The sequence below is a fragment of the Schistocerca gregaria genome, chromosome 1 (genome assembly GCF_023897955.1).
Source record: "Schistocerca gregaria isolate iqSchGreg1 chromosome 1, iqSchGreg1.2, whole genome shotgun sequence".
Classification (NCBI taxonomy): Eukaryota; Metazoa; Arthropoda; class Insecta; order Orthoptera; family Acrididae; genus Schistocerca; species Schistocerca gregaria.
In genome coordinates, this window is record NC_064920.1 from 1057944544 (window position 1) to 1057964167 (window position 19624).

Sequence of the window (19624 nt, forward strand, 5' to 3'; positions counted from 1 at the left end):
AAAGCAACCTTACATTTGCAGAAAGAGGCACAATTGCTTACCTAAAAACTAATCCTGACCTTATGACTTGCCAACAAGGTTTCTATCACTGTTATTATGAACTGCAGGAATTATTTGGCAGAGGGACACGGTCAGCTGTCAGATACATCCATCTACATGCCCTGCCACTGTGACCATATTCCAGAAATCCAGAAGGATCTCCAGACCCACCTCAAATCCTTGGGCCCATTCCAATCCCTCCCCCCTCTGTCTCCTTCTCTGCTCAACCATACCACTACCACATTCCTACCTCCTATATACTTCATAAAGCCCATAAGCCCAACCACCCAGGACACCCCATTGGGATTGGTTACTGTACTCTCACTGAGAGAAATTCTGCTCTCATGAAATAACACCTTCAACTTATTACCCGTAGTCTACCTTCCTACCTACCTCTGCCGATTCTCCACAGTTCCTGTTCCTTTACCATACCATACCCTGCTCATCACTGTTGATGCCACCTTACCTGTACACTTTGCACATGGCATTGCTGCTATTAAACACTACCTTTCTCAGTGCCCAACTGACTACAAACCTACAAGCTCTTTCCTGGTCACCTAACCAACTATAACCTTGTCCTCAATTACCTCTCCTTTGAAGGCATTATCTACAAACAGATCCATGGTACAGCAATGGCTACATGCATGGCACCATCCTGTCTAAACCTGTTCATGGGTCATCTAGAGGAATCCTTTCTAACCATCCAGAATCATAAACCACTTGCCTGGTTCAGATTCATTGATAGCATCTTTGTGATCTGTACTGAGGGTGAGATAATCCTATTTACATTCTTTCAGAACTGCAATGTCTTCTTTTCCAGTTTCTTCACCTGGTCTCCCTCTAACCAACAAACCACCTTCCTCGATGCTGACCTCCATGGTAGTTACATTATAACATCATGCACATCAAAACTACCAACACCACCAACAATATCTCCACTTCAACATCTGACAACCATTAGAAACCAAGAAGTCTATATTTACATATATACTCTGCTAGCCACTGTAATGGATCTGGGAGATGTGTTATTTTCTACCGGATTTGTCCATAACAAATTGTAAATGTTTTCTTATATTTTTGTAAATATTTTTTTAATTGTAATTTGCCTTATTTTATACTAATTTACTTATATTTTTGAGAGTGACAGCATACTGAATACTATTAGTAGATGTGATGAAGAATATCAAAGAGACTGATTACAAGTGGAAGCTTGTGTGTTGTGTAAAATGTCTTTGACACTGGATTTGTCTTTGACTGTAGTTAGTCAGCAGTGAACTCCTGGTGTGTGTTGAAGGTGGAACAAGGTGCACATCACCGTTATAAATATTTGCTAGTGAACAGGAAAAATGAATTATGTTACTACTTTTTTTATATAAACTTTAAGAAGAAACCGCATTCGAAGAAATGGTATTTTGAAGCACCAAAAATTAGGCAAATGCATTGAACCAGGTCATTTCTGCAGCCAACGAAACTTAGATTAGATTAGATTAGATTAATACTTGTTCCATAGATCATGAATACGACACTTCGTAATGATGTGGAACGTGTCAGGTTAATAAAAGATGTCTGTACAAGAAATTACATTACACAAAATATTGCATGACACTAATGATTAAGGGTTTTTTTTTTTTTTTTTTTTTTTTTTTTTAAATATCTAAAAATTCAGCCAATGAGTAGAAGGAGTTGTCATCTAGAAATTCTTTTAATTTATTTTTAAATGTTAGTTGGCTATCTGTCAGGCTTTTGATGCTGTTTGGTAGGTGCCCAAAGACTTTTGTGGCAGCATAATTTACCCCTTTCTGTGCCAAAGTCAGATTTAACCCTGCATAGTGAAGATCATCCTTTCTCCTGGTGTTATAGGTATGCACACTGCTATTACTTTTGAATTGGGTTGGATTATTATCAACAACTTTCATAAGGGAATATATATACTGTGAGGTTACTGTGAGGATCCCTAGATCCTTAAATAGATGTCTGCAGGATGACCGTGGGTGGGCTCCAGCAATTATTCTGATTACACGTTTTTGTGCAATGAATACTTTTCTACTCAACGATGAATTACCCCAGAATATGATGCCATACGAAAGCAGTGAATGAAAGTAGGCATAGTAAGCTAATTTACTGAGATTCTTATCACCAAAATTTGCAATAACCCTAATAGCATACGTAGCTGAACTCAGACGTTTCAGCAGACCATCAATGTGTTGCTTCCAGTTTAACCTCTCATCAATGGACACACCTAAAAATTTTGAAAATTCTACCTTAGCTACAGACTTCTGTTCAAATTCTATATTTATTACTGGAGTTTTGCCATTTACTGTACGGAACTGTATATACTGTGTTTTATCAAAATTTAAAGAGAGTCCGTTTGCTGAGAACCACTTAATAATTTTGTGAAAAACATCATTTACAATTACATCACTTAGTTCTTGGTTTTTGGATGTTATTACTATACTTGTATCATCAGCAAAAAGAACTAACTTTGCATCTTCATCAATGTGGAATGGTAAGTCATTAATGTATATCAAGAACAGTAAAGGACCTAAGACCGAACCCTGTGGGACCCCGTGCTTGATAGCACCCCAGTTTGAGGAATCAGCTGTTTTAACATTACACGAACCACTTATTTCAACTTTCTGCATTCTTCCAGTTAAGTATGAATTAAACCATTTGTGCACTGCCCCACTCAAACCATAATGATTTAGCTTATCTAAAAGAATTCCATGATTTACACAATCAAAGGCCTTTGAGAGATCACAAAAAATACCAATGGGTGATGTCCGGTTATTCAGAGCATTTAATATTTGATCAGTGAAAGCATATATAGCATTTTCTGTTGAAAAGCCTTTCTGTGAAAGCATATATAGCATTTTATGTTGAAAAGCCTTTCTGAAAACCAAACTGACATTTTGATAGTACTTTATTTTTACAAATATGGGAGGCTACTCTTGAATACATTACTTTCTCAAAAATTTTTGATAGAGCTGTCAGAAGAGAGATTGGGCGGTAGTTGTTGACATCCGACATATTTGGAATCATACTTCCACTAGACGACTGATGCCAAGACAAATATCGTCTTGTAAACATTTCAGGGAAAAGGTACTGAGCTCTAATTTCCCTTATCTTTGAATGGTCTCTTCTAAAAAGCATAGGAACCAGTTGTCTGTGCATCTGTAGTGACAAGTTGTCCCTCTCCAAATATGCAAAGAATCCCACTGAGGTTTTCACAAACCAAAATTATTCCCAAGACATTTTTTTAGAAACAAATCTCCCACACTCTGTTGTTCCAAGCCCCTACTGCCTCCTGCATACAAACTGTTCAGCCACAAAGGAGCTCTTCTCCTGTGACTCAGAGCCACCCAGGATTGGAGCAACTGAATTATATTGTCCGTTTGGTTTCCAGCTACCTCTTGTCATTCCTTGAAATGAGAAATATCGTAACCACTATCCTCACTACCACTCCCACAGTGGAATTCCGCCACCCACCAAATCTATGCAATAACCTTTTCCACCTCTACTTCAAGAGCTGTCCCACACATCCTCCAATCATCACCTACTCCATCCCTGTCTCATTCATCTCCAATCTATCAAAGGCCAGGCTACCTGTGAAAGAAGCCATATGATACACAAACTAAGCTGCAACCACTGTGCTCCATTTTATGTGGTTATGACACCTAACAAGATGTTTGTCCACATGAATGGCAACTGCCAGACTGTGACCATGTGACAACTGGACCACCCAGTCACTGAACATGTTGCCCAATATGTGCTTGACTTCAGTAACAGCTCCACAGCCTGCAACACCTGGATTTTTCCTAGCATCACTACCTTTTCTGAACTGTGCAAGTGGGAACTCTTCTTTCAGCATATCTTTCATTGCCACAAACCTCTGTCCTCAACCTTTGCTAGTATCAGCCGTCCATCTACCTATCCTCTTCCTTGTTCCCACTCCAGCACCATATATACCTTCATTCTGCCAGTGTACCTCCTAGTCTTCTCACCTTCTTTACTTATTTCCTCTCTCCTGTCCCTTCCTTGCTCCTCTCCCATCCCCTCCCCCAAGCAGAGTGTCCTTACTCTGCACCTAGTAGCCCCATCGGCCCATCCTGTCCCCACGATCTCCCTACATGCTCTCACTCTCACAGGCAGCACAACCTTTTCCCCCACCTCTTCCCTGCCAGCCCTCCTTCTCCATGCTCCATACCTCTTTCTGTCCCCCACTGTTGTCCACCCTGGATTGCCAGATGCAGTTCCAGTCCACAGTCAAACCACAGCAGCCAGAGACAGTGGCCATGTGTGAGTGTGTGTGTGTGTGTGTGTGTGTGTGTGTGTGTGTGTGTGTGTGTGTGTGTGTGAACAAGGAAGACCTTTTGGCTCAATGTTTAAATGTTTAGTAGTCTTTTCATTGTGCCTGTCCCTGATTCAGTGTCTACTCTGCACCTTGTGGCAATTTGCAACAGCTAGAGACAAGTCTACAGAATTCATCACTTAAGACAGTGCTGCCTAGCAGTGAACAACATTTGGCAATTTTCAGGCTGGATAAAAATTAATACTCCTAGAAAGGACGTAACGAGTGAATGGCTAGATATTGTATATTCATGAAAACAGCACTGCAAATTAACACTGTATCACAAGAATCAAAATACATGCCCACTTGCAACTACTTTCCCGAATGTAATGCAAGTTCACTCTCAGTGAATGACAGCAGATAGAGCACATTTACAGGTAAAGGCTGTGTCTAAATGAACTGGATGAGAGGGATGGGGATGAATAAAATAAAACAAAAATTAACATGGTAAAAATATTGAAATAATTATGGACTATACATGTAGAAAAGAGATAAAGTATAATAGATAAGTCAGCCACTTACCAACCTACAGTCCTTAAGTGAATGCATGGCTGGCATGGCAATGGGAGTTTTACCATAGACATCTAAAGCATTTACATTGGCTCCCAAACTGATGAGGAGTTTCATAACCTGTGAAACAATGACACAGGTATTTGAACCACAAGGAAACATTTTGATTAAGTATATCAACTTTATGTAACTTGTATCAACTTCGTACACTGTTCTTAAAAAAATAATTTCTTATATCAAAATCTCTGTAACATATTCTATAATGGATAATCCATGACTTATGCTTTATAAAAAGTGATACATTTATCTCAATAATGGTATTTCATATACGCCAACTTCTGTTCCTAGGACTTAGTGACCATCAGCATGAAACTGCATGAGGAAGGGAGCACAAGGGAATTTGTATTGGCCTCAACTTATCTCCCTTGTTAGCATATGCTTCTTCTTCCTAGGAAGTGTCTGGTAGAATGCTTTTGCAGCTGATAAACAACTGCTGATTGGTTGTGATGCCAATGCTCACAGCCTGATGTGGGCAAACAGCAAAACCAACTGCAGAAGTGAACAGCTACTTGAATATCTATTGGAAAGATATTTAGAGATCTCGAATAAGGGCAGGAAAACTGCCTCCAGGAACAGAAGAAGGGAAGAAGTAACCCACATATCTTTTGGAGCCATCTTTATGGGTAGTTGTGTCAAACAGTGTCAGGTGCCGATGGGGTCATCCTCATCACATAACAAGTCTATTAAGTTTGGGGTTGAAATGGGTGTTAAGCATACCTTGGCCTTTAAGAACCCTTAAACAACTGAGTGGAACTCACATAGGAAACATGTAAACTCATGTTCATCTGAAATCAAAACTGCGATAGAAATCTCGTAGATTTAGAGGAAATGGAAGATGACATGACGTATGCCATCAAGATTTCATACTTAGAAAATTACCCATTACCACAAAGTGCACCATCAGGCATCTATCTAGGTGGAACAATAATCTGAAAAAGCAAAGGAAGCAGATAAAAAGAGTATTCAACTTTGCAAGAAGAAAGGACAATGGGTAAAATATTGGGAGACCCTTGCCAAACCCAAACTCTCAACAAATCCTACGGGCATACTAAGTAAGTAGGGTGGTGGGTATACAATGTCACTACATGAGATGCTGCATGCATTCCTCCAGATTTACTTCCCTCAATGCACACTGACATACGACACAGACCAAGATTCAGTACCTGTGAAATACTGGTTTACAAATAACCATCAGGAGAACTGTGAATCTGTCAGAGAATGTAACAACTTCAAGAAAATCCAGTGAGCAGTGTAAATATTTCAGCTATTCAAGTCACCAGGTTCAGATGGAATTTTTCTGGTTCTATTGCACCAATCAGGAGAGGTTTTAATCAGATTCCTACATAGACTGTTTAGAGACAGTATAGCAGCATAAGTTATTTCTAATGCTTGGAAAGAAAATGGAAATGATCATATGGTCAGTGGCTTGGAGGTCCCAAGCAGGAAGTTCAGCCACCAAGTGCAAATCTTATTAAGTGCGACACCACAATGGGCGACTTGCACAGCAACAAAGAGGATGAAATGATGATGAGGACAGCACAACACCCAATGCCTGAGGGGAGAAAATCTTCCACCCCAGCTGGGAATCAAACCTGGGTCCCTGTGCATGGCATTCCAACATACTGACCGTTCAGCTAATGGGGTGGACTAATACTTGGAAGACTAAGAAGGCTGCTTATATTCTGAAGCCAGGGAGAAGTGATCATACCAAAACTAAGGATATGAGATTAATCAGCCTGCCCTCCTTTCCTTTAAAAACGTTAGAAAAACTTGTTAATATGTACATCTGAGAAAGAGGGTTAACTGAGGTTCCCCTGCATGAAAACCAAAAAGCATATCAAACAGACAAATCATTTGAAATAGCACTTCACCAACCTCTTGTGAGATGAGAAAAGTTCTACACTTTCAGAAAATTCCTGTCTGCAGCTTCCTGAATGCTGAGGTGCCCTTTTGGCAATACAACTTTCAAATTCATGGTTAGAGCTGCAGAAGAGCATGACACTAAATTTAGGTGGATTAAGAGAATGCTGAGCTGATAAAATGCAGAATACACCATGATGAATGAGAAAATGGTCATCAACACCACCAGAGCTTGACTGTAGGAGGGGTTTTCTTCCCACTGCTGTGCAAACTGCTGGTGAATGAATTCATGAAAACATTATGAACTAGAGGTTGTTTTTACCAAAGATATGCACTTGATTTAGTCATAGAAATACTTTGCAAATTTGCAAGTGTTATGAGAACGGTGGCACAATGTGCTTTGAAGCTCTGTTAAGTGTCACTCCTAGGTATTTTGGAGTCTTATAGTGTTCCAGTTTGACCCTCAACCATACTATTTTCAAATTGCGAGTGGCTTCCTTGTTTGTCAAATGAAAAGCACACACTTGGGTCTTTGAAGGGTTTGGTTTAAGCTGGGCTGTGCTGTAGGATCTGGATAGATCTTCAAGGGCATTTGTGAGGTTGTTCTCCACTGATTAAAAATCTGTGCTCTGGGTGGCTAGACCAAGGTTGTCAGCATATAAGAAGCTCCTGGTGTTTGGCACTATAGGTTGGTTGTTCGTGTATATATTAAACAGAATTTGAGCCAAAACATTTCCTTGTAGGAGGCCATTCTTCTGTAGTCTCCATCGACTACGCTGTCCTTGAAAGTCGACAAAGAACCTGCGATTCTGCAGTCATAATAAGTGGAATTAGGAGCATACAGACTGAATGAAGACCATGCTAGACATACCCCCATTACATATTTGGGCTGTAGGGGAGGCAACATCAAGGGCATACAGTCTAAAAATGGGAAACCTTTACAATATCCAGCATCCTGCACTAATATAATGAATGTGGTACACTTAGGAATGGTTGGGAAAATGACAGCTGACTATTCAACAGCTTTCAGCTGCTTCAATAAACCTTTCAGTGTAACAATCTGAAGTAAGGAGCAGCAGAAGAATGAACAACACTACCATTCTGGAGACAAAGACTGTTAGACTGGGCTAGGGTGTTGGACTGCAGCCTAGAATAAAGAGCACTATCTCTCTAAGGAAACTGGCCATATTATTTCAGGCAGAGTTGTTGCAGAATGCCATGAATCCCTTGTGACGCTAGGGGAAAGCAACTGGGTAAATTGGCTGTGCGTTTCTTGTCACTCAGGAATTAGTGGTAATGAACAAATTGATAGGCTGGCCAGCCCCTGCAGGAGCAATGACTCCATTTGTTGGACTAAGAACTGTCTTAGCCTTCACTAAGTTTATGTTAAAAGTAAAATTTTGTAGCTGGACCAGGAGACAGCACATAGAATATTGGACTAAAATCCCAAAACAAAAACAAGGCAGGCTAGTATACCAGAACCACATTTTAATAAAATTTCTGCAATCATGAAGTTGAATAGGAAGCAGATTAAACTCAGGACTAATGACTGACTACAGGAACTCCAGGAAACACCTGCATACAGTGGGTATAGAGCAAGAAGCCCCCAAGTCCAGACTATGTGGTGTGGGAGATAAAACCACACCCTGTTTAATCATCCAATGTGAAGCACTAGAGTCCAAATGACACAGAATATTTGGGACCATTAATTTATCAGAAACTGTGTGTGATCAAGACCTAGTAAAGGATTTCCTACAACTATTTAAGGGCACTGGCTGACTTTACTAGAATGACACAGATAGAAACTGTACCGTAAACTCAATTTTTGGTGTGGGCAACAGTGAGCTAAGATTACTGTTGTTTCACGCCGCTAAGTAAATCAGATAAGCAGGGTGTGAGATCAAGAAAACAGTATCAGAAAACTGAACTGTAGTAAGTTCAGTCTAACCTAACATGTTTCATTCAGTGTCTTCATGACATATCATCAGACAGTTTCATATTATAACATAGCACTACTTGCAGGGATGTTGGTTGATGTTACTTAATGATAATGTATAGTTTCCTGTTGCTTCCCCATCATCATAAAGAACTGTATTATTTGTTATCTTCTGGTTTTTAATTAACTTTGTCATCAAATTTCTGAGCATTACAAATGAATATTTGGAAGTTGTAGTGGTTTATGTTTTGTGATAGTTTCATTCAGTATTGGTTATTTATTAATATAGACAGAACTCAGCAAATATGACCAGTCTTTTCATGATGCTGATTTCCCTTACACTTGATGCCAATTAAAATTGTAAATACACAATCCTAAATTAAATATCACTGATGTGACACAGTAAACTCTTTATGTAGCAGTGGTTATCACCTTTTATAGTCCTCCAAATGATGAGGTTATTGTATTCTGTAGATGGCAATTTCTATAAACATATATTCTTTCTACTTTTATTTAATTGTGTTTCATAGAAAGTGTGCAAGCACAAAATTGTGATATACATTAACAATCATTGTGTTTCAGCACACTAAATCCATCCTCCCCTTTCCCTTCATATTATACATTCTTGGGCAAATGACCTGTGTTCTGCACATCTAAAATGCTGTTCGAGAGGTAACACATTGCCCAATCCACTTATTGCAGCAAGATGAACACATCACTTACATTTTATGCAGCCACATCTATTACACAAGATTCCCAGCAAACAGAAGGGTGTTCTGTTATGCTAAATCTTTTATCATGCAGAAAATAGCCAATAAAAATTCAAAATCTCAGTAACAAATATTTGTGTTCTCCAGTTTCCCTTCATCATTTCAAATTATGTTCAGTAACTGCATTATATATTTAATGTATCTAAATATTAAAATGCTTGCATAATTAAACATTAAGTTCTTTAAACCATGTTACACTCTATGATCAAACCAATAAATAAATACATAAGTGAAAAATTAAAATATTGTACTCTGTGATTTCCAGTCGGTGCAGCATAATGAAGAGGTGTCCTGCCCTGATGATCCATGATGTCTAGTCTCATACCCTGTTCAATCTGTTCTTTAGCAAATGCTATGACTTGAGGTGGTACCTGCAATGAAACAATAAATATATACAATTTTCTTGGGTCTTGAGTGATAATGAATTTCTCTCTCTCTCTCTCTCTCTCTCTCTCTCTCTCCCTCTCTCTCTCTCTCCCTCCCTCTCTCTCTTGCTTGAAATTTTTATCAAATAATACAGAAAGTGTAGAAACTGTACAGGGTCTGACACACCTAGGCCACAACCTAATTGTTTTATTTTATTTATGGCATACTTGTCCACAACCTAATTGTTTTATTTTATTTATGGCATACTTGTTCTGCATACCTACATGTCTGGGCAAGTTACTTGGCTGTGGAATGAGTCAATGCATGGAATATAAATATCAATCCATAAACAGTAATGCTTATAACAGTAACCATCCATAAGTGGTAATAAACTTTACAAATAGTAATATGTTCAACATTACCTTTTTTTTACCACCTTAGATTCAAATACCGATTATCACAGATTATTATATTTATTTATTTATTGCTTATTTAGCCTGGCCAGATTAGGGCCTTAAGGCACTCTCTTCCATTTGACCAGGAGCAACACGTACCAAAAGTAATAAAAAACATTTACAATAACAACAATAACCATACTAATAATAATAATAATAATAATAATAATACCCGTGGAGGCTCGGGAAAAGAATAGGCTTCCGGTATGTTCTGCCAGTCGTAAAAGGTGGCGAAAAGAACAAACCACTAATAAGGCTAACCCCCCTTTTAGTGTGATCAGTTGGTTCAGGACAGAACTAATGAAGCCTTGGACAAGCGCTCTCATGGTCAGGGACGACGCTTGAACCCTATGCCCATCCACAATGGTAACGACACTGCTAGCCACACAGAAAATGATTTAAATCCAAAAAGAGGTGTTTTGCAGAATATGCTTCCTGCAACCACTCTAGAAGGAAAACAAAGACAGAGGATGGGATGGTCACATGAAGTTAACAGACACCTCATGTTCTGTTATTACCAAGCAACAAACTTAGGAAACAACACAATTGGATACCGATCACAAGTATACACAACATTTATTACCAGATACGCAGAATTAAAATTTTTATCAGAACAATGACTAGCTGATCAGATCTGTGTAATAATCAAAAATAACAGGATACCCCAGTCAGAATTAGCAAACATCAAGCAACAAGTACAACAAATACTGGACAAAATAATGTGCGATCAGAAGGAGAAGAAAATACAGTAATGAACTCAAACATCCCAGAGCAAACAAACAAAGAACAACACGCATCAATTAAACAATTAGAGCAAAACCAAATCTTAAGACAGCCACCAGAACAAGCACAAATAGAACACAAAGTGACACACATGTTAGATATAGAAGAAAAATTTCAGCTGACATATATAGAACACAAAGACACAAATACAGACATTAGACCATTCTTGCATAGACCACCAAATAACCCACACGTTGAAACAACAATAACAACTATCAACACAATCATACACAACAAAATAAATGAAAATACAACTATGGAAGAGTTACAACTACTGGTTTATATAGGAGCACTCACTACACTAAATATACATACTAGGCAGAGATCAGAACCAACCAGCACACAGAAGAAACCCACAAAATCAGCATGGCAACACAGGCTACAGACCAGAATAGAAAAACTGAGAAAAGACATCGGACAGCTAACACAATTTATAAGAAATTAAATGTCGGACAAAAAACGAAAAAGGTTAGGTAAAATCTCACAACAAGAAGCGACAGAGCAATTAGATGAAAAGAAGCAGAAATTGCAAGCATTGGCCAAACGACTTAGAAGATACAAAAAAAGTGAAAATAGAAGGAAACAATACCAAAAATTCAACATAAACCAAAAGAAATTTTACCAGACAATAGGTAACACACACATTAAGATAGACAATCCACCAAACGTAACAGACATGGAACACTTCTGGAGCAACATATGGTCAAACCCGGTACAACATAACAGGCATGCACGGTGGATAGAAGCAGAAACAGACACATACAAGATGATACCACAAATGCCTGAAGCGATAATTTTGCAACATGAAGTCACCAAAGCAATTAATTCTACTCATAATTGGAAAGTCCCTGGAAAAGATAAAATAGCAAATTTCTGGCTAAAGAAGTTAACCTCAGCACATTCACATCTAACTAAATTATTTAACAGTTACATTGCAGACCCATACACATTCCCTGATACACTTACACATGGAATAACTTATCTGAAACCTAAAGATCAAGCAGATACAGCAAACCCAGCTAAATATCGCCCCATAACAAGCCTACCAACAATACACAAAATATTAACTTCAGTCATCACACAGAAATTAATGACAGATACAACACAGAACAAAATTATAAATGAAGAACAAAAAGGCTGTTGAAAAGGAGCACGAGGATGTCTTTATTTATTTATTTATCTACAAATTCCATAGATCCTGTTATGCGCATGACGCTAGGATGTGGAACGACTTGAGTAATATATGTTCACAGACCATGGTATCAATTAGTTTAAAAGAGCAGAACTAAACATAAATTACATAATAATGAACTAAAATAAAGTTGTAGGAATAATACATTATGCAAAGTTTATCACATTGCAAAAGCCTATTTGTCACAGTAAGTATATGGTTACAAATAGGAACAGAAAGAACATAAACAAACAACAGTAAATATAAATACATACGAAGACTACTTTTCTCTGTTGAAGTATTCATCAAGTGAGTAAAACGTTTTCTCGATTAAATATGTCTTTAGATTGTTTTTGAATGATGCACTGTTACTATGTAGACTTTTTATATACCTCGGTAATAAGTTAAATATTTTGACACTGGAATAATGCACTCCTCTCTGTACCTGAGTTAAACTCTTTAGTTCAAAGTGGAGGTCACCTTTCTTTCTTGTATTGTGATAATGGAAGCTTTCATTGGTTTCATAGTGGGCAGGATTGTCAACCAAGAAACTCATTAGGGAAGAAATATACTGGCAGGTTGTGGAAAGTATTCCAAGATTTTTAAAGAGCGTACAGCAGGAGGTTCTCGGGGGTACTCTGCACATTATACAGACTACTTTTTTGTGCATGAGTAAGATTTTTTTAGATGAGGGTGAATTGCCCCAGAAGATGATGCCATAAGACATAATGGAGTGGAAGTATCTGGACTTTGTGAGATTGTCCTAATGGCAAAAATTTCTGAGGGCAGCCTTTTTACAGTCTCGAGGAAATGGTGGTCCCAGTTGAGTCTACTGTCTATGTGGAGGCCTAAGAATTTGGTGCAGTGTACCCTTTCTATCTGATTATTGTTATTTAAAACAGTAATATCCTGGGGGAGTTTGTGGTCAAGGCTAAAATGGATATAATTTGTTTTGCTCAGGTTTACTGTGAGCAAGTTCACTCGGAACCAGGTTAATAGTACTGTAAGTAATTTGTTGGCATCAACCTCTATATCAGTGACCTGTTTGTTACTAATCAAAATGCTGGTGTCGTCAGCAAACATGGTGAACTTGCATGTATTGCATGAAAAAGGTAGGTCATTTATGTATATCAGAAACAGCAATGGACCAAGTACGGATCCCTGGGGTACTCCATGGAGTACAGTGCTCCAGTCTGATTCTGCTACCTCTCCCTCTTTATTGCTCACATTGAGAATTACCTTCTGATTCCTGTTTTGGAGGTAGGATTTTAGCCAGCTTCCCAGTGCCCCAGTAATCCCACAGTGGCGTGCTTTGTTGAGGAGTCTTTGGTGGTCCACACAGTCGAAGGCTTTGGACAGATCACAAAATATTCCAACTGCCTTCATTTTATTATTTAGGGATTCCAGTATATCATTTGTGAAAGAAAATAGGGCCTCAGTTGTGGACATACTTTTCCGGAAACTGAACTGTCTATCACTTAAGATGCCAAAGTTTTCTAGGTACCTTACAATTCTGGAGTGCAGTAGTTTCTCAAGGACTTTAGCGAAAGTGGACAGGAGGGAGATTGGACGATATTTTGAGACTTGTGTTGTGTCTCCCTTTTTGTGGAGAGGCTTCACTAAAGCAAGTTTCATGCCCTCTGGGAAAACACACTGGTACATAGAGGCATTAAATATATGGGCTAATACTTTGCTTAATTGGTCAGAGCATGTTTTTAGAAGCTTACTGGAGATATTATCTACACCAGATGATCCCTTACTTTTTAATGAGGCAATGGTTTTTTAAATCTCATATCTGGTTATGGGGGATGTTCTTATCTTGCTCACTGGAATGGGAAAACTGTGCTTCAGTAGATCCATGGCACTTTCTAAGGATCCATTGCAAACTATTTTACTCTGCAGCACTTATGAAGTAGTCATTGAATGCATTCGCAACAGTCTCTTGGTTGCTTACAGTATTGTCATCAATGTTTAGTACAATATCTACTGGTTTACTGGCACTGTTCGTACCAGTCTCACTCCTTATTATGTCACAGATTGCTTTAATTTTATTACTGGATTGGCTGATTTTGGATCTAAAATATATGCTTTTTGAAAGTTTGATTACCTTACTCAAAGTTTTACAATACTTTTTATAATGATTTATTTGACTGGGGTTTCCTGACTCTCTTGCTGTTATGTACAAAATTCTTTTTTGCTTGCGAGATGTCCTAATCCCATTTGTTATCCATGGTTTTTTTGTGTTTTCTTTTGGTACATTCCTATAAACTGATAATAGATGCAGATGTAACATATCAAGCTAAAACTAAACAAATGTCACTACACTACGCATACATTGATTACCAAAAAGCTTTTGATAGTGTACCCCATTCATGGTTACTACAAATATTGGAAATACACAAAGTAGATCCTAAATTGATACAGTTCCTAAACATAGTAATGAAAAATTGGAAAACCACACTTAATATACAAACAAATTCAAATAATATCACATCACAGCCAATACAGATTAAGCGTGGAATATACCAAGGAGACTCATTAAGTCCTTTCTGGTTCTGCCTTACTCTGAACCCACTATCCAACATGGTAAATAATACAAATTATGGATACAATATTACTGGAACATACCCACACAAAGTCACACATTTACTATACGTGGATGATATAAAACTACTGGCAGCAATAAAACAACAACTCAACCAATTACTTAAGATAACAGAAGTATTCAGCAATGATATAAATATGGCTTTTGGAACAGACAAATGTAAGAAAAATAGCATAGTCAAGGGAAACACACTAAACAAGAAGATTACATATCGGGTAACCACAGCGACTGCATAGAAGCGATGGAAAAAACAGATGCCTATAAATATCTAGGATACAGACAAAAAATAGGAGTAGATAATACAAATATTAAAGAAGAACTAAAAGAAAAATATAGACAAAGACTTACAAAAATACTGAAAACAGAATTGACAGCAAGAAACAAGACAAAAGCTATAAATACTTATGCTATACCAATACTGACCTTCTCATTTGGAGTAGTGAAATGGAGTAACACAAACCTAGAAGCACTCAATACACTTACACAATCACAATGCCACAAATATAGAATACATGACATACATTCAGAAACAGAAAGATTCACATTAAGCAGGAAGGAAGGAGGAAGGGGATTTATCGACATAAAAAACCTACATTCTGGACATATTAAAAACAAAGATTCCATGACTTACCAAACGGGAAAGCGCTGGTAGATAGACACAATAACAAACACACAAACGCACACACAAAATTTCAAGGTTTCGCAACCAACGGTTGCTTTGTAAGGAAAGAGGGAAGGAGAGGAAAAGACGAGATGTGGGTTTTAAGGGAGAGGGTAAGGAGTCATTCCAATCCCGGGAGCAGAAAGACTTACCTTAGGGGGGAAAAAGGACAGGTATACACTCACACACACACACATACCCATCCACACATATACAGACACAAGCAGACATATTTAAAGGCAAAGAGTTTGGGCAGAGATGTCAGTCGAGGCGGAAGTGCAGAGGCAAAGATGTTGTTGAATGACAGGTGAGGTATGAGTGGCGGCAACTGGAAATTAGCGGAGATTGAGGCCTGGTGGATAATGGGAAGAGAGAATATACTGAAGGGCAAGTTCCCATCTCCAGAGATCGGATAGGTTGGTGTTAGTGGGAAGTATCCAGATAACCCGGATGATGTAACACAGTGCCAAGATGTGCTGGCCGTGCACCAAGACATGTTTAGATACAGGGTGATCCTCATTACCAACAAACACTGTCTGCCTGTGTCCATTCAAGTGAATGGACAGTTTGTTGCTGGTCATTCCCACATAGAAAGCATCACAATGTAGGCAGGTCAGTTGGTAAATCACGTGGGTGCTTTCACACGTGGCTCTGCCTTTGATCGTGTACACCTTCCGGGTTACAGGACTGGAGTAGGTAGTGGTGGGAGGGTGCATGGGACAGGTTTTACATTGGGGGAAGTTGCAAGGGTAGGAGCCAGAGGGTAGGGAAGGTGGTTTGGGGATTTAATAGGGATAAACCAAGAGGTTACGAAGGTTAGGTGGGTGAGGGCTGTGGAATGTGCAGTTTGGAACTGGTATAGGGACTGACGGAAAGTTCCAAACTGCACAATCCACAGCCCTCACCCGCCTAATCCTTCACCTACACATCAACTCAGCCAATGAACACACCCGTCAACTCCTATCCTTAATAAAAGTCCTCAATCTTTCCTCTCCCACATCCACACCGGCTGTTCAGAGCATCCTCCTACAGGCCAACCGCAAATTAGAGCAGGATGCCACCCTCCACCTCAAAAAACTATCCAATCTCCTGGTTTCCCAACTCCGCAAAGGCAACTCACTCACCCTCCACAACCTTTCCAACAAACCTCAACCTCCTTTCATTGCACACAGATCCAGTCTTTCCCATCTACTCAATGTCCCACTTCCAGCTCCACTCCCCCCAACACCTCAAAATTCTAGTCAACACAATCTGGAACCACAACACACCAATTCAGTAGTTAACCTTTCCTCCAAACCTCTCTCCCAATCCGAAACCTCTGTCCTAACCAAAGGCCTCACCTTCAGCCCCACTCCCAGATTCAACCAAACTGCCCTTTTCAAAGATTTACTGCCCTACACTTGTAGTCTCTGCTGGAAATATCACTTTGCCACGAAGAAAAATAATCCTGATCCCACTCCTAATGATCCAACTCCCCAAGACACTATCCAAATTGAACCCTGCCTGGAACAGTTCCGTCCTCCGTCACAGTGGGACCCACCTCCTCTTCCTCAAAATCACCCACTCCAAACCTTCCAGGAATTTCTCACTTCCAGCCTTGCCTCTCAATCTTTCTTGAAAAACCTTAATCCTACTCCCAACATCACCACAGACAAAGCCCAGGCTATCCGTGATATGAAAGCTGACCGATCCATCATCATTCTTCTGGCTGACAAGTGTTCCACGACCATGGTACTTGACCGTCGGGAGTATGTGGCTGACGGACTGCGTCAGCTTTCAGATAACACTACATACAAAGTTTGCCAAGGTAATCCCATTCCTGATGTCCAGGCGGAGCTTCACGGAATCCTCAGAACCCTAGGCCCACTACAAAACCTTTCACCTGACTCCATCAACCTCCTGACCCCACCGACACCTCGCACTCCTACCTTCTACCTACTTCCTAAAATTCACAAACCCAAACATCCCGGCCGCTCCATTGTAGCTGGTTACCAAGCCACCTGGACATCAGGAATGTGATTACCTTGGCAAACTTTGTATGTAGGTTGTCTGAAAGCTGACCACCACCTACTCCAGTCCTGTAACCCGGAAGGTGTACACGATCAAAGGCAGAGCCACGTGTGAAATCACCCATGTGATTTACCAACTGACCTGCCTACACTGTGACGCTTTCTATGTGGGAATGACCAGCAACAAACTGTCCATTCCCATGAATGGACACAGGCAGACAGTGTTTGTTGGTAATGAGGATCACACTGTAGCTAAACATGCCTTGGTGCACGGCCAGCACATCTTGGCACAGTGTTACATCATCCGGGTTATCTGGATACTTCCCACTAGCACCAACCTATCCGAACTCTGGAGATGGGAACTTGCCCTTCAATATATTCTCTCTTCCCATTATCCACCAGGCCTCAATCTCCGCTAACTTCAAGTTGCCGCCACTCATACCTTACCTGTCATTCAACAACATCTTTGCCTCTGCACTTCCGCCTCGACTGACATCTCTGCCCAAACTCTTTGCCTTTAAATATGTCTGCTTGTGTCTGTATATGTGTGGATGCATGTGTGTGTGTGTGTGTGTGTGTGAGTGTATACCTGTCCTTTTTTCCCCCTATGGTAAGTTTTTCTGCTCTCGAGATTGGAATGACTCCTTACCCTCTCCCTTAAAACCCACATCCTTTCGTCTTTTCCTCTCCTTCCCTCTTTCCTGACGAAGCAACCGTTGGTTGCGAAACCTTGAAATTTTGTGTGTGTGTTTGGGTGTTTTTTTTATTGTGTCAATCTACCAGCGCTTTCCCTTTTGGTAAGTCACGGAATCTTTGTTTTTCATTTTTTTTTCCTGTGTGGAATGTTTCTTTCTATTTTATCTACGTTATGGACAGGTAGACAATTTAAGAAAATTCTTTCTAGAACGAGCAAAAACTAGCAAAATACACAAAGCAATCACTCATATAAATACATCGGCTACACCACTGCAATTTCATAACCACTTCTACAATCCCTTAGATCACATAACATCAACAGATATGAAGAAATTAAATTGGAAAAAGAAAACACTACATGGCAAGCACCTGTATCATCTAACACAGCCACACATCAATCAAGACACATCCAACACATGGCTAAGAAAAGGCAATATATAAAGTGAGACGGAAGGATTCATGATTGCAATACAGGATCAAACAATAAACACCAGATATTACAGCTAGCATATTATTAAAGATCCCAATACCACAACAGATAAATGCAGACTTTGCAAACAACAAATAGAAACAGTAGATCACATCACAAGTGGATGTACAACACTAACAAATACAGAATACCCCAGAAGATATGACAATGTAGCAAAAATAATACACCAATAACTTGCCATACAACATAAACTAATGAAAAAACACGTTCCCACACACAAGTATGCACCACAAAATGTACTGGAGAATGATGAATACAAATTACACTGTAACAGAACAATTATAACAGATAAAACAACACCACATAACAAACCTGACATCATACTCACCAATAAAAAGAAGAAATTAACACAACTAATCGAAATATCCATACCCAATACAACAAATATACAGAAGAAAACAGGAGAAAAAAATTGAAAAATACATCCAACTAGCTGAGGAAGTCAAGGACATGTGGCATCAGGATAAAGTTGACATTATACCAATTATACTATAAACTACAGGAGTCATACCACACAATATCCACCAGAACATCAACGTAATACAACTACATCCAAACTTATATATACAACTACAGAAATCTGTAATTATTGATACATGTTCAATTCCCCGTAAGTTCCTAAATGCAATATAACATATACTGTACAGTTAAAAGGAAGTCACGCTTGATCAAGGTCTGCATCACTTTCCATTTTTAACACGACGTAACGTCTGAGAAAAAAAACTATAATAATAATAGTAACACAAATGAGATTTAAAATGATATAGATTAGTTTAGCACATTTGAAGTGGAGGGGATAAAGGAAGAGAAGAAGATTGAAATGATTGTGACAGTGGCTGTTAGGGAAGAAAAGGATATAAAGAGA

The 19624-nt window shown here is 39.1% G+C and overlaps 1 protein-coding gene across 1 annotated transcript in view; it reads right to left on the reverse strand.

Moving 5' to 3' along the window:
* The window catches only part of LOC126281065 (serine/threonine-protein phosphatase 6 regulatory ankyrin repeat subunit C-like), a 333306-nt gene that overhangs the window by 36680 nt on the left and 277002 nt on the right, over nucleotides 1-19624 (reverse strand). The window contains exons 12-13 of the mRNA XM_049979813.1: nucleotides 9775-9894; nucleotides 4910-5017 (exon numbers count right to left, since the gene is read on the reverse strand). Of these exons, the coding sequence (XP_049835770.1) occupies nucleotides 4910-5017; nucleotides 9775-9894 (228 nt within the window). The remainder of the gene's footprint in view (nucleotides 1-4909; nucleotides 5018-9774; nucleotides 9895-19624) is intronic.